The sequence below is a fragment of the Echiichthys vipera genome, assembly GCF_963691815.1.
Source record: "Echiichthys vipera genome assembly, chromosome: 5".
In the NCBI taxonomy this organism is placed as follows: Eukaryota; Metazoa; Chordata; class Actinopteri; order Perciformes; family Trachinidae; genus Echiichthys; species Echiichthys vipera.
The window spans coordinates 31601797-31615549 of NC_139830.1; the positions used below are offsets into that span (position 1 = coordinate 31601797).

Genomic DNA, 13753 nt, shown 5'->3' on the forward strand with positions numbered 1-13753 from the left:
CTCATTGTACCTTAATTATTTACTTATGTTATATGTTAGTTAATTACCTAGTTATTTACTGTTACTACGTCGGACATGGATTGTTGGGAGGGATGGTGGGATTTATGTTGGGGTTTGTTGTTTTTCCTTTTCACTTTAAAGCAGACGATCCGACTCAATCTCTTTCTATATTTGATCATATTTTAGTAAGAAGCTTCCTTGTTTCCTGATCTGCTCTTGTTTGATGTGAACACTTCCTTGATTATTTGTTGTCTTGATAAATTCAGTATAATGTGCATTTCCACAGCACTAATTCCATCAGTACAACAGAGTCAATTTATACACTATGCTCACTGTTTATGTTGTATTTGTTATTTACAATGCTTCCAATTGCATTCATTTCCATCAAGGTTAAGCAACCCTTAATAAAACTCAACATCTCCCTTCAAATCCCAAGCCTTAATGTAAAATTCAATTTTATTTAAGAATGTCAAATCATAATGAAAGTTATATCAGATCATTTTCCATATAGAGTAGGACTGGACCACACTATATGATTAACAGAGAAATTCCCCAGTGAGCCACTGCACCAGTAACAGTGACCATGTGTTGCAGTTCAGAGTCAAAGCTCTGCTGTGTAACAAACACAAGTAAAGTGTGTGCCATGTTTGTTCCAAACTATGCAACATAAAGATACTTAGTCAGAAATCAATTCTATATTCACAAAGTCTGCATGTGACAAAGAGAGCTGGCAGCCTTCCTGCAGGGTGTCTGGATCTGAAGCCTTGCTTCAGTTTTTCCACTTTTAACTGATGGATTTCTAATGTATTACTTCACATCATTTCTTTCATGGCTTTTGTCAAAGCCTCGATTTGACACCTCCCCTACAGTTCCTGCTGCTCCACTGGAGAACACAGTCTGGCAGTGAATTACTGCTATTGTACCGCCTGTGGGAGAATGTGCATGTAAAGTTCATACATAGAGTTTGTGTCAGAGATGGCCGCTCATATGGTTCACCAAATCAACTTATTTTTGTTGAAAGACTCATTTTGAACTCTTCTTCTTTTTGTTAACACAATTTCTATATGTTTGGAATATACATTCCATATATGATATACGCTATATTTAGTGCAATACAATACAACTGTTCCGATCTCATTTTCTATTAATATTGAAACTCATTAAAGTCTATGGATGTTGATGAAAATGATCACTTAGTTGGCTGATAGAACATTAATAAAAAAATGTATTAATACATTAATTAATAAATTAATAAAAAATCTGTTTTTTGTCATTAATAAACTGTAATGCCAAATATTCTCTGCTTCTAACTTCTTCAATTAGATGATTTACTGTTTTATCTGTGTAATATTAATGTCAATATATTATTTTGGACTGTTTGTCGGACAAAAGGAGTTTGGAAATAATCTTAATGAAAACAATCTACAGATTAATCAATATTAATATTGAAAATAATTGTGGGTCGCAGACTTACTTGGATTGCACATTACTACATATTTTATTTGTATTTATTCAGTGCATAAATTAGATTGACAAAATAAAAGAAACACCTTAAGTCCAATATCACACCTTTACAAAGTACTCAGTCAGAGAAATGGGGGGATTATGGGGTAAATTGTCTCAGTATGAATATATAAGATAAACAAACAATAAACAATCACTATGTAAGGCTGTGTTATGAACACTGACGCTAACAACTGACACTGCCGCCTTCTCATTCATTTCAGTGAGACCCCTGAGTTAGCCCGATTCAGAGGGCTTTGGTAAAACAAGTGCCAAATGTCACAAAATACATGGAAGCACAGATTCCTGCTAGTTAACTCTGCAGCATGAACGGGATAATTTTCAGTCAATTTAGTTATTTTTTCTCTCTGAACAAAGAGCAATACATAACACAGCTACTGAATCCTAACTTATCCCACCTCAACAGATGCGACAGAACTGTCACTCAGGCTTGATCTGCCTACAGTCCTGAGGAATCAGTCAAACACCTGTGTGGGTGTCCAGCAGCTTTAGCAGAAGTATGGCAATTAGCAATTTTATGTTTTCCAAGCAACATAACATAAATATCAGCTGATCGATAATCACTGCCGTCCACATGGTGCCTTTGTGTCTTACCTGTGTCGTCGTCTTCCATCTCTCCATTGAGTTCAGACGCCCTGATGAGTCGAGCCTCCATCACCTCCATCTCCATGGACTCCATCTGTTTCTTCGTGCTGTCAAACTTGGCCTGGTAGGAGAGAGAGAAGAAACAGTTTCTATGACAACGTGAACACATCTGTCTCTATGGAGTTCTACAGGTTTCATGTGCTTGGTGCCAAATAGAAGCACATTAGCCATATCAGAGACACACATTAAAGTCTGTGTAGGTCAATAACAGAAGTGGGATCTGAGTTTGTCACACTACAGAAAAATATGTTATTAACCACCCAGCCAAACCTGAATGAATAAAATACAGGCAAGTATGAAAAAATAAGGGTTCAATCATAAAAACTAAGCAGTAGTCCTTCTCTGAAATGCTGGGGGCGTGTCCACCTCAAGCCCCCACCTCAGCTACCTCCTGGTTGATCCAATCAGGAAGTGCCAAAAACTGCAGTTCTCTGAGTGTCCAATAGAGGCAGGTTTTACAATAGAGCAGTTTCTCATTGATCCCTATGTTAAACAGGCCCAAAAACAATCTAGTCTGGTTGTTCAGGTCATATCTCCATGACAACACTGAGAAGGGTGAATTTTTTGTACCAGGGTAGTTTTTATTTTATTGGAGGTTAAAGTTTATGAATAATTAGTGAAAGCGAGCCTCTGGCCCTCACTTCTCCTCAGTTGTAAACGTCAGCCAGATGGACTTGGGGAGGGGGGGGACTAGGGAACGAAATTCAATCTGTATATTATTGATCATTAATCATTTTGCCACCAAAAAAAACAGCTTCATAAACTTCATAACTGCCATAACATACATGTCCCTAAAGACTAATCCAAACAGTGCAATATTCCCAACATGCAATGAACCTTTCCCTGTGTGGGAAAATCCACATTGCCCCCTTGTGCCTGTCCTCACTCACACACACACACACACACACACAAGAAAATAAAGTTTAACCCACATTGCAATAACCCTGGCAATTTGTCTGCAGCCCCTCCCCATGGCTATCTGAGCAGTCAGAGTGATAAAAATCACCTACACCCCCACAATAAAAATTGAGAAAGAAATCATGTCAGAATAGGTGAACTAAATGGATCGAGGGAGCTGGGGGAGGGCAGTGGTGGAGAAATGGCCTGACAATATAATTTCACAATTACAGTCCTTGCTCTGTGTGTGTGTGTGTGTGTGTGTGTGTGTGTGTGTGTGTGTGTGTGTGTGTGTGTGTGTGTGTGTGTGTGTGTGTGTGTGTGTGTGTGTGTGTGTGTGTGTGGATTTGAGACAGGCATAGAAAGCAGGAGGATAAGAGAAAAACACGGAGAGGCTTGTAGACAGCCTGTGTCCGTGCAACAATGGGTGTATTGAGCGTCACTGCTGCAGTTGTATAATATTATATAATTTAAAATACAAAAATATTTTTAGCATTCATATTATCTATTTAATAATTTTTTTCATTATTTTACAAAGCAATATGGTCTTTTTTAGACATTACTGAGGTCCAGTGGAGGGACATTCTTAAACTCGTTCTCGATTTGTTCCAGGCACGCTAAACTGGATAAGATATACCCTAGTCACAGTGATGCTTGTAACTATTGTAAGCAGTCCTGACCCAACCAGGCACACATGTTCGACGTGCCCGAAGCTTTTTGGTCCGATATATTTCAAACCCTCAAAGAGGCTCTTAACACAGATTTAGAACCCAATCGAGGGAGCTGGGGGAGGGCAGTGGTGGAGAAATGGCCTGACAATATGATTTCACAATTACAGTCCTTGCTGTGTGTGTGTGTGTGTGTGTGTGTGTGTGTGTGTGTGTGTGTGTGTGTGTGTGTGTGTGTGTGTGTGTGTGTGTGTGTGTGTGTGTGTGTGTGTGTGTGTGTGGATTTGAGACAGGCATAGAAAGCAGGAGGATAAGAGAAAAACACGGAGAGGCTTGTAGACAGCCTGTGTCCGTGCAACAATGGCTGTATTGAGCGTCACTGCTGCATGTGTCAATGAAGCGCTGGCTGACCTGGTGTTTTGGTAGGGTATGCGTTGAGAGCATTTGAGGCTCAGATTTTTTCAAGTCTATCTTAAAATCAAGAAGAAATGAAATGAGTAAGAAGGCACTGGATCCACCAGGCTGAAAAGGCACTTGGCTGAAAAACTGTTGTATTCCTAGTTTCCTGTTTGAATTGTGGTGATTTAGTGCTGTAGTTATTTTCTTAAATAATTTTGAAAGACGCAAAAGTCCTGCTCCTCAGCCTGTATAACAGGATACTATTTTCCTCTGAGACCTTGTTGCAGTTGAATGAACTAAGTGAGGAGATCCTAGGTACAAATAATCATTGCCTGAATGTTTTGACAAAACAGCATTGTGTAAATATGAGACAGCCTTTCAGTTATGAGAGTTTAATTTCATTTTTGAGACATTACTATAAACCATAAAATCCCAGAGGAGCAAAAGCAAGGCTCACTTCTTCAATAATTCAAGTGATGTGCTAATGTTACACTTAGATATAAACAAGCGAACAGGAAACTCCATTTGCAATCCGCCTTATCATCAAATCACATAATTTATTGTGGAGTCGGAAATTGTGTCTGTGATGTAATAAACTTTATTACCTTAGTGCTAAAGGCCTAATTGGGCTATAAACTGTTATCCATCTCTATTTTATTTGCCATCACAATAAGGTAGTTTCACTTTCATTTGCCTTAATAGAGCTCTGCTTAGAAAAAGCATCAAGTAAAGGAATGGGTCAGCACTTTAATAGACACAGTGAGACATCAGTCCCTTGGTTTGAATCTAGCCTAAACTTTAGAGTTCGACTGCAGCCATTTAATGGTTCAGCGTGTGAACAAAACATGATTCATGTTCTACAGACATGACAATTCCCCTGTTATCTTCTGTGTGTGTGTGTGTGTACCTGCAGGTCCTTCATGTCCTTCTCCAGGCGGAGTCTCTCAGAAGTTTCGGTCTCCAGCAACTGGGAGGCAGACTCCCCGGTGTTCCTCTCATCAGCCAGCTCTGATGACAGCTCTGTGATCTGTCGCAATAAATAAACACACACACACACACACACACACACACACACACACACACACACACACACACACACACACACACACACACACACACACACACACACACACACACACACACACACACACACACACACACACACACACACACACACACACACACACACACACACACACACACACACACACACACACACACACACACACACTGTATTTAGCTCCATCCATCCTCCCATCAACTCTGAGCAGCTTCCCTGTCCCTGCTGAAGAAAAGCATCCCCACAGCATGAGGCTGCCACCACCATGTTTCACCGTGGGGACGTTGTGTTCAGGGTGAGGAGCAGTGTTACTTTTCCGCCACACATAGCGCTTTGCATTCAACTTTGGTCTCATCTGCCCAGAGCACCTTCTTCCACACGTTTGCTGTGTCCCCAACATGGCTTGTGGCAAATGGCAAACAGAACTTCTTCTGTCTGTTTTTCATCAATGGCTTTCTTCTTGCCACTCTTCCATAAAGGCCAATAGTTGTCCTGTGGACAGATTCTCCCACCTGAGCTGTGGATTTCTGCAAGTGCAGAGTGACCATGGGCCTCTTGGCAGCTTCTCTCCCCAGTGCCCTTCTCGCTCGCTCTGTCAGTTTAGGTGGACGGCCATGTCTTAGCAGGTTAGCTGTGGCATACTTCTTCCATTTTTGGATGATGGATTGAACAGTGTTTCTTGAGATGTTCAGAGCTTTGGATATTTTTTTATAACCTAACCCTGCTTCAAACTTCTCCACAACTTTTCCCCCAGACTGTCTGGTGAGTTCCTTGGTCTTCATGATGCTCTTTGTTGACTAGTGTTCTCTAACAAAGCACTGATGCCTTCACAAGACAGTTGTATTTATACTGATACTAGATTACACACAGGTGGACTCTTCTGAAGGCAACTGATTGCACTGCATTTTATTTAGGGGCATCAGAGTAGAGGGGGCTGAATACAAATGCACTTTTCAGATTTTTATTTGCTTAAATTTTTGTAAACCATGTATCATTTTCGTTCCACTTCACAATTATGTGTTACTTTTTGTTGGTCTACCACATAAAATCTCAATAAGATACATTGAAGTTTTTGGTTGTAAAGTGACAATATGTAAAAAAGTTCAAGGGGCATGAATACTTTTTCAAGGCACTGTATCATGTCTCCTCACTCCTCCAGTGACCCGGAAATCCATTGGTTCCACCAGCATAAAGGACGTCACATTTCCCTGATTTCAGTTCAAAGGAGAGAGAAAGCTGCCCAAAGGATGCTTTAGTGAAGATACAAGAGACCATCCTCTGCGCAAGTACTTTATGGAAGTCTTCTTTTGGGCAGACATACCCCTTCATTGGAAATCAATTAGTGATTGCACGCTGCAGCTGATCGGATTGCAGTTTAATACCAAGACGAACAACAAATTCATCTCAGGTGTAATCCCACTACCAAGTTTATATATTCACCGTTTGGTTCAAAGTAACTGTATTTCGGACAAATAAAGGAAGCATGAAACAACTAGAATCATGTATGAGATGATGCTGTAGTAACAACACATTAACAATATATTTTGTGTTTCCAAAGGTTTGATTCCCCTTGGACAGATAATAAGTCTCTCTCTCTCTCTCTCGCACCACATGATTGCACCTGTTACCTCTTCTAAAAAGACATCACAGTGTACACACTGTGTACAACTCTTTTGAGCAAAGATTCATAAATCTTTTTATGTATTCTCAGAAGTTGAAGATGAATCTCAGCCATGACCTAAATCCTCCTCTGTACATGCTCCCGTCTATTTACCCGGCTCTCAAGGCGGTCGCTGTTGAGTCTCAGCTCGTTCCTCTCCTTCTCCACCTTCTCCAGCTTTTGCTTCAGCTGCTGGATCTCTTCCTGAGAAAGAAAACACAGAGGGTGTTAAAGACACAGCCATGTTTGTAATCAGCATTTGTCTTGAGTGAAGTTTTAAACTCAAAATTCCAAGTATTTTTGAGACAAATATTAATAATCTGATGTGAATCTGGTCAAATTTAAAGACACCCAACACAGGCATAAAATAAAGTAATGGTGACTTTCATGGGTCTATATCAGCATTCAACAAGATATCAGTCCCACCAGTCCCAGTCCCACATGCCTGTTATTTCCTCTGTACTAGTTCAGTAGATGTGACTCTAAAGAAAACAGCAACAATTCATAGGCCCCCATCATACACACCATTAATGAAGATCCTTTAGTACAGTGTGCGTGCGTGCATACTCACGTCCTTGCCGCGGATCTGTTCCTCGGTGAGCTGCACCTCTATCAGAGGTCTGACGGTGGTGAAGAGCTTCCACCATGGCCAGCCTTTGACACCACGATTCTTCTTTATGTTCTTCTGGATGCAGCGGATGGCCAGATCCTGGATCTGTCACACAAACCAAACAATAGAAGTAAGAGGAAGAAAGCAACACAACAAAACTGATAGTGTGTGCTGCATCAACAGCTGTAAAGTGTATTTGTTGTTCTCAGAGTAGCAGAGTCATTTACAACTGCGACCAAAGAGGCACTTGGGATGTGTCCATGAGCCTATGTGTGTACAGAAAAACATGGATGTAGTGTTCCCTCAGTGTGATATCACACTCAGGGGAGCTTTTCAAGCTTATATACTGCCAACCGTGGCAGTTATTGGAGCCACAAAACCATAATTCCTTTATGATCACACATGCCTGAAAACCATCAGCACGGTTTGACTGATGGTTGTATCTCAGACAGACTGCAAATGTTTCAAGCACAAATAAAAGCATCAATGTTACACTGGCAGCTTGTTGAGTAGGCATTAAGAGAATTCTTCCCTGACTGCATGTAATCTGGAGAGCCATTCATAACACACAATTTGGACAAATAGCTCTCTACAGCAAAGGCTTTCCTGCCTGGGAGGTCCTGGTTACAGAAATGATCCATCCATCGTCAACAGCTTGTCCCTAACAGGGTCGCGGGGGGACATTGTCATTTGATCACTGATACCTGTTGCTTTTTTGCTTTCATGAATATTACCATGTGTTTACACTGTTACGACCATATTGTCTTTATTTTTTCCTGTTTCATTTTTGTCAATGGCCCCATTTTGAGAAACGATACCAAAAACAAGTCTTCTTAAAACATGATGTAACTGGAACCATCTGCTTCCACATTCAGGTTATGAGATGAGGATTAACCCAGTTAGACACAACTAGACTTGTGACCAGTAGACGACTGAGCGAGGGCATGGGAAGGATGTACAGGATGTGCGGCAGGATGAAAGGAAAGATCAGCAGCCTAGAAGAGCAGCTGGAGAAACACTGATGTGATATTTCACTTTAATCTTCATCGGGACACTTTGATAAACCCCAGGTCCCATTCCCACACTCTGACCTAGACAAGCGAATACTCTTCCCTCACACTTCCACTCAGCAAACAGGGCAGCTGATCTTATTTTTTATACTCATTCAATTTGATTAAAATATTTCTTATCCAAGATAAATGATCTTGTCAAGCAGTTGTTACAGGAGATTATTAAACTTGTTTCAAGTTATGCTATTCAATCTACTTTGCAGCTACGGCAAAGTAGAAGCAAGTTTGGGAAGAGAGACAGGTTGTAATACTAATATCCATGTGTTTAGAGGAAACTACATGGATCCAGAATCAGACTGGGCTCCATAAAAACAGCAAAGCAAATATTTCATTTTCATTTTGGTGGTCTGGTTAAAGGCAAAGCCTTCACAGCAGGACAGTCCTATATTTAAGCTTACAATATAGTTGGACAGGTGGTTTCTTTTTTTTAAAATCTCATACTTCCCCTTAAACTATGGTTATCTTAATATGATAGAGTTAATATTTACTGACTATTGTACCTCTTCTACTGCAACTTTTGTATACATACAGAGTGCAGGGCCGTCCTTGAAGAGGATCCATTCAATGTGTTTACATAAAGAGAAGCAGGCAGGTTGCTAAAGTAATTGGCAAACTTGTTTATATGCACTGTAGTTACCTAGTTACTGTAATTTGACCTGATATTGAAAGCAAGGCTCATTTATTTGAACTGTATTAGTGACATCAAACAATGGATGGAACATTTGGAATACAAAGATGCAAACCATCCATGAAATGAGACCCCCCCTTCATCTTCCTGCTCTGCTGTTACTGTGAGGAGACAGAAGCTACGGTGAGCCTCTAAGACCTGTTTCTTTAATATGTCCTGAGTGATCAGATCACAAGTGGACAGCTCTCAGCACAGCTGTGAATGCACTCAGGACACATTGAGATGGGATCACTGTGTTACAATCTCCTGGTGAAGTCCTTGCCATCAGTTGTAAAGAATCAGAGGATATCAGTTGAGTTGAATAAAAAGAAAAATAATCGTACATAAAGTATTTTTCACTTTAAGTTTGAACTCAACTCAAAATGTATTTATATAGCACATTTAAAAAAAACAACCATAGTTCCCCAAAGAGCTGCACAACATACATAGAGTCAAGTGCTAGAAAAATAGATAAAAACAGCATAAATCAGCAACATTAACAATAAGAACAATAGAACAATTACGAAGAAAAGGTAAAACAAATTAAAGCTATACTAAAAGATGAAAATAACAGGTCAGGGTGAGTTAAAGGCCAGTGAGAAGAGGTGGATCTTTAAAAGTGATTTAAAATGCTCCAGAGTTTCAGCTGCTCTGATCTGGAGGGGTAAAGCATTCCATAAATAAGGGGCCACAGGTGAAAAAGCTCTGTCGCCCTTGCTCTTCAAACCAGCAGTCACTGGTTGCTTGACCTCAAAGCTCTAGCTGGATGTGCTGCCAGTTAAGACAGGCAAGAATAGGGGATGTGTGACCACGCCTTTTTTTGCAACAATCGAGCCTGTAGGCGCTTCAAGGACTGCTGGTCTAGTCAAACATAAAGAGAATTGCAATAATGAAGACGACAGGTGATAAATGCATGGATCGCCCTCTCAAAGTCAGGAAGGGGGAGATAGGGCTTCACCTTACTTAGTAGTCTTAACTGAAAGCTGGATGTGTTAACTGTCCATCAAATTTAAAAGCAGAATCAAAGATAAGTCCTAGGTTCCTAGCAGTAGGGTGACAGTAGGAGGTTAGTGGACCATAACACTGCTACAACCATCGAGAAGGTTGGAATTGCCAAATAGAATTACTACTGTTTTTTGGATTTGTAAATGTTAAAGTTTTAAGGTCTGATATTTTTACTTTGTCTCAAGGTCTGCTCTATTGTGATAATTAAAAGAGCATCTTAGTTTGCAGTGCAGGACGTCAGAGCTGAGCAATAAGCTTGTAGTGTGATCTGATGTTTTCATCCGCTGCTACTTCTGCTGCTGTCCCCCTCCACTTCTTGTTCCTCCTGTTGGATGTTTCAGCTTCGTAGCGTAAAATGATGTCCGCGCAAAGCTTGACATTTGAAGGCTGTTTTCACTTCAATCTGCAGAAAGTGTAAAAATGGAAAATCTGACTTTAAGGGGCGGGGCTATGAGCGTGATTCCTGACATCACAGCTATTTTGGAAGTAAATCCTGGTATTAAAATTATCCCCACCTTTATCACATACAGTATTAAAGTGATATTTACATTAATAATTAGTATTAAAAATATAGACTAACATATTCTTCAACCACTTTGAAGACACTGTAGAGATGACAGGGGACTGTTGAGAGATGGAAACTCCTCCAGCTCTTGTTCCTCTTCTACAACACTTTGTACCGTCCTTTGCTCATCGTCAATAACTATAATCTGATAATATAATATTCTGAATTAGACCATTTTGCATAATTAGTATTTTTAAGTACATTTTGATGCTGATACTTTTGAACTTTACTTCAGTAACATTTTGAATGTAGGACTTTTACTTGTACAGTGTACTTTTCTACAGTGTGGTATTACTACTTAGGGCGCATTCACACTGTCCATCTGTACCCTGTACCGTGCCCCGTGCTTTAGGGTACTTGTCCCCCCCCCTCCCTCTCCCCCCGCGCCCCAGGCCCGTTTGTACTCACCTTACCTGGGCCTCGGAGAATGCCTCTTGCTGCCTATACGTCATCACGCCGTAACATGTCACACGCATTGATTGATGTCATCGCGGTGCGTCACTTTGTTTACAAATCTTTCGATAGACCTCAGAGTTTTTGTGCGTCTTGTCTGACTGTTTTTGAATATTTTCATCCGACCAAATCTGCAGTAAACACTCCACCTCCGCATCACACCAACGTGAACCTTTCGGCGCCATTGTTTTAAATGTCCGCACAGGTTTTAAAGGTACGTCTTTCTTTTTTCTATGTCTGAACAGGCGCACATAAAATGACGTCAGAACCGCCGTAGACCTCGTGCTCGTACATGTGCGCACGCTCGTGCTCGTACATGTGCAAACGAGCTTTACAAAAGCCCACCTCTCCCAAACGGGCCGTGGACGGCAACCTAGACGCGGTACGGTTGCACACACACTGGTCAAATGAACTAGACTTTAGCCGTGAAACGTGCTGGGGCACGGTACGGATGGACAGTGTGAGTGCGCCCTTAATTAAAAGGGTCTAGGTACTTCTTCGACCACTCAGAACAAGTAACACTCTGACTCCACTATTCACCACCAAGGACAACATGGTGAAACAACTTGGTGAATAATATAAATACTAATCAAAACTCATGACATGTGCTCATTTCATTTGAACGTCTTAGCTTTGTCCCAATCTGGAAACATTGACTTGAAAATATCAGAAAAGCCTTCATTTCAGTTTAGTGAGTGGTGATTCACGCAGTGCTGAGACACCAGATAACCTCTGCACGCAGCGGCCCAAAGTCAGGCAGAGGTCGCTGTCGTAGCTGTGTTAGCTACTTCAGCTGTCGTGTTACTGGGTAGTGGTGTCGCTGATGGAGCAAAGAAGCTGGTGATGGACAGCTGCTGCTGCTGCTCCCTGCGGCCAACGGTGGTCTTGAGGCTGGCACCGTGCATGTGGGACTTGACAGCCTTGATGCCCATCGAGGCTACAATAATCTCCTCTTCTTCTTTACAGTAAAGTAAGCCTGACAGTTGTTCTCAGAGACAGGCTGCAGCCATTGTTCAAACTCAAGTATCTCCAACCTGGAGTCTGCAAACTTACATTTCCCCACTTCTGAATTTGTTTCGCACCAGGAGGGAGTTACATAACAACATCTCTACACACTTGGCCCCGAGCTGATCACACACACACACACACACACACACACACACACACACACACACACACACACACACACACACACACACACACACACACACACACACACACACACACACACACACACACACACACACACACACACACACACACACACACACACACACACACACACACACACACACACACACACACACACACACACACACACACACACACACAAGCAGCAGCAACGTCGTCTGCCTGAGCCCACCTGTTCCCAGTCGGGGTGCGTTTCTGTCTTTAGGCAACTATTTAATTAGGCTGGGTGTTGGTTGGTTGGCTGGCAGTGGAATCCCCCATGCTCCTCCACTCTCAACTGTTCCCCATGAATGTCAAAGATATAGAGAGGAGAGACAGACTTTAGGGCTTCAAAGGAGCCAGCGGATCTCTTCTATTTGTCTATTCCCCCATGGTGAGGCACAGTCTCTCTTTCTCCAGCTTCCCTTCCTTTTTCCCTTTTCTCATTCACATCCTCCCTCTTACTCATTTCCCGGAGTGCTTTGAACATTGCTCCCCCCAGGCAGGGAGAGAAAACTTGGAAGGACACGGGAGACCTTCCTCAGAGCTGGAAAAATACAGACTAGAAAGAGAAACAAACTAATTGATTTTGTGTTGTTGCATTATAAAAAGCTTAAATCTACTTCTCTGAGTATATTGACGTTTATCAATGACAAAACTATGAGGTAGCACTAAACAACTGAAAGTGTTTAAGTCTGTAAAGCAAAAAAAACCTGTTCTTCTAATTCTACACTATAGAACGTGGTTCTCAAACTTTTTTCAATAATATACCTCCTTTGAAATATTTTTTAATTCCAGTACTCCCTGACCAACAAACTTGGTAATTTGCCCTCGGCATTGGACTCCAAACTCACCAGGTTTTAAACTGGAGACATGTCCACAGTGCGTTAGACGCTCAGGGTAGGTGTTCCAGGGTTAAGAGCACCACACTCCATGTTACACTGTGTCCTAACAGCATGCCAACCTCCAACTATGGCATCACACTGACGCTCTCCGCCCGCACTTTTTCACAGAATATGTGGAATAAGGTGTAAAATATATACACAATATGAAACTGAAAAACAGAAAAATTCCCAAAGTGTTTAACAAGGAGCCAGCGGCATCACTTCACAGAGGCTTCGTCTCCCCGTCCTGACACACACATATACACACACAGTCACAAACACAAATGCAGTGACACTCATTTCCTCCGAGACTCCTCTGGTTGTTTATCTTATCTGGCCCTGTTTAGCTTTATTTACTTAGGTTTTTGTAGTAAAATTAAGAGGTCTTGTATAGATTACTCCTCATTTTAACTTCATGAATCCGCTGTTCTTCATGTATTGCGGCACTTTCAATGCAAAGAAAAGGAGCGTCCAAC

The 13753-nt window shown here is 41.4% G+C and overlaps 1 protein-coding gene across 12 annotated transcripts in view; it reads right to left on the minus strand.

Annotated features, from left to right (window-relative positions):
- The window catches only part of myo18ab (myosin XVIIIA b), a 199368-nt gene that overhangs the window by 59422 nt on the left and 126193 nt on the right, over nucleotides 1–13753 (minus strand). For all 12 annotated transcript variants that reach the window (XM_083914286.1, XM_083914285.1, XM_083914295.1 and 9 more), the window contains 4 exons: nucleotides 7425–7568; nucleotides 6968–7057; nucleotides 5041–5160; nucleotides 2119–2230 (listed from right to left, as the gene is read on the minus strand). In XM_083914286.1, the coding sequence (XP_083770412.1) occupies nucleotides 2119–2230; nucleotides 5041–5160; nucleotides 6968–7057; nucleotides 7425–7568 (466 nt within the window). The remainder of the gene's footprint in view (nucleotides 1–2118; nucleotides 2231–5040; nucleotides 5161–6967; nucleotides 7058–7424; nucleotides 7569–13753) is intronic.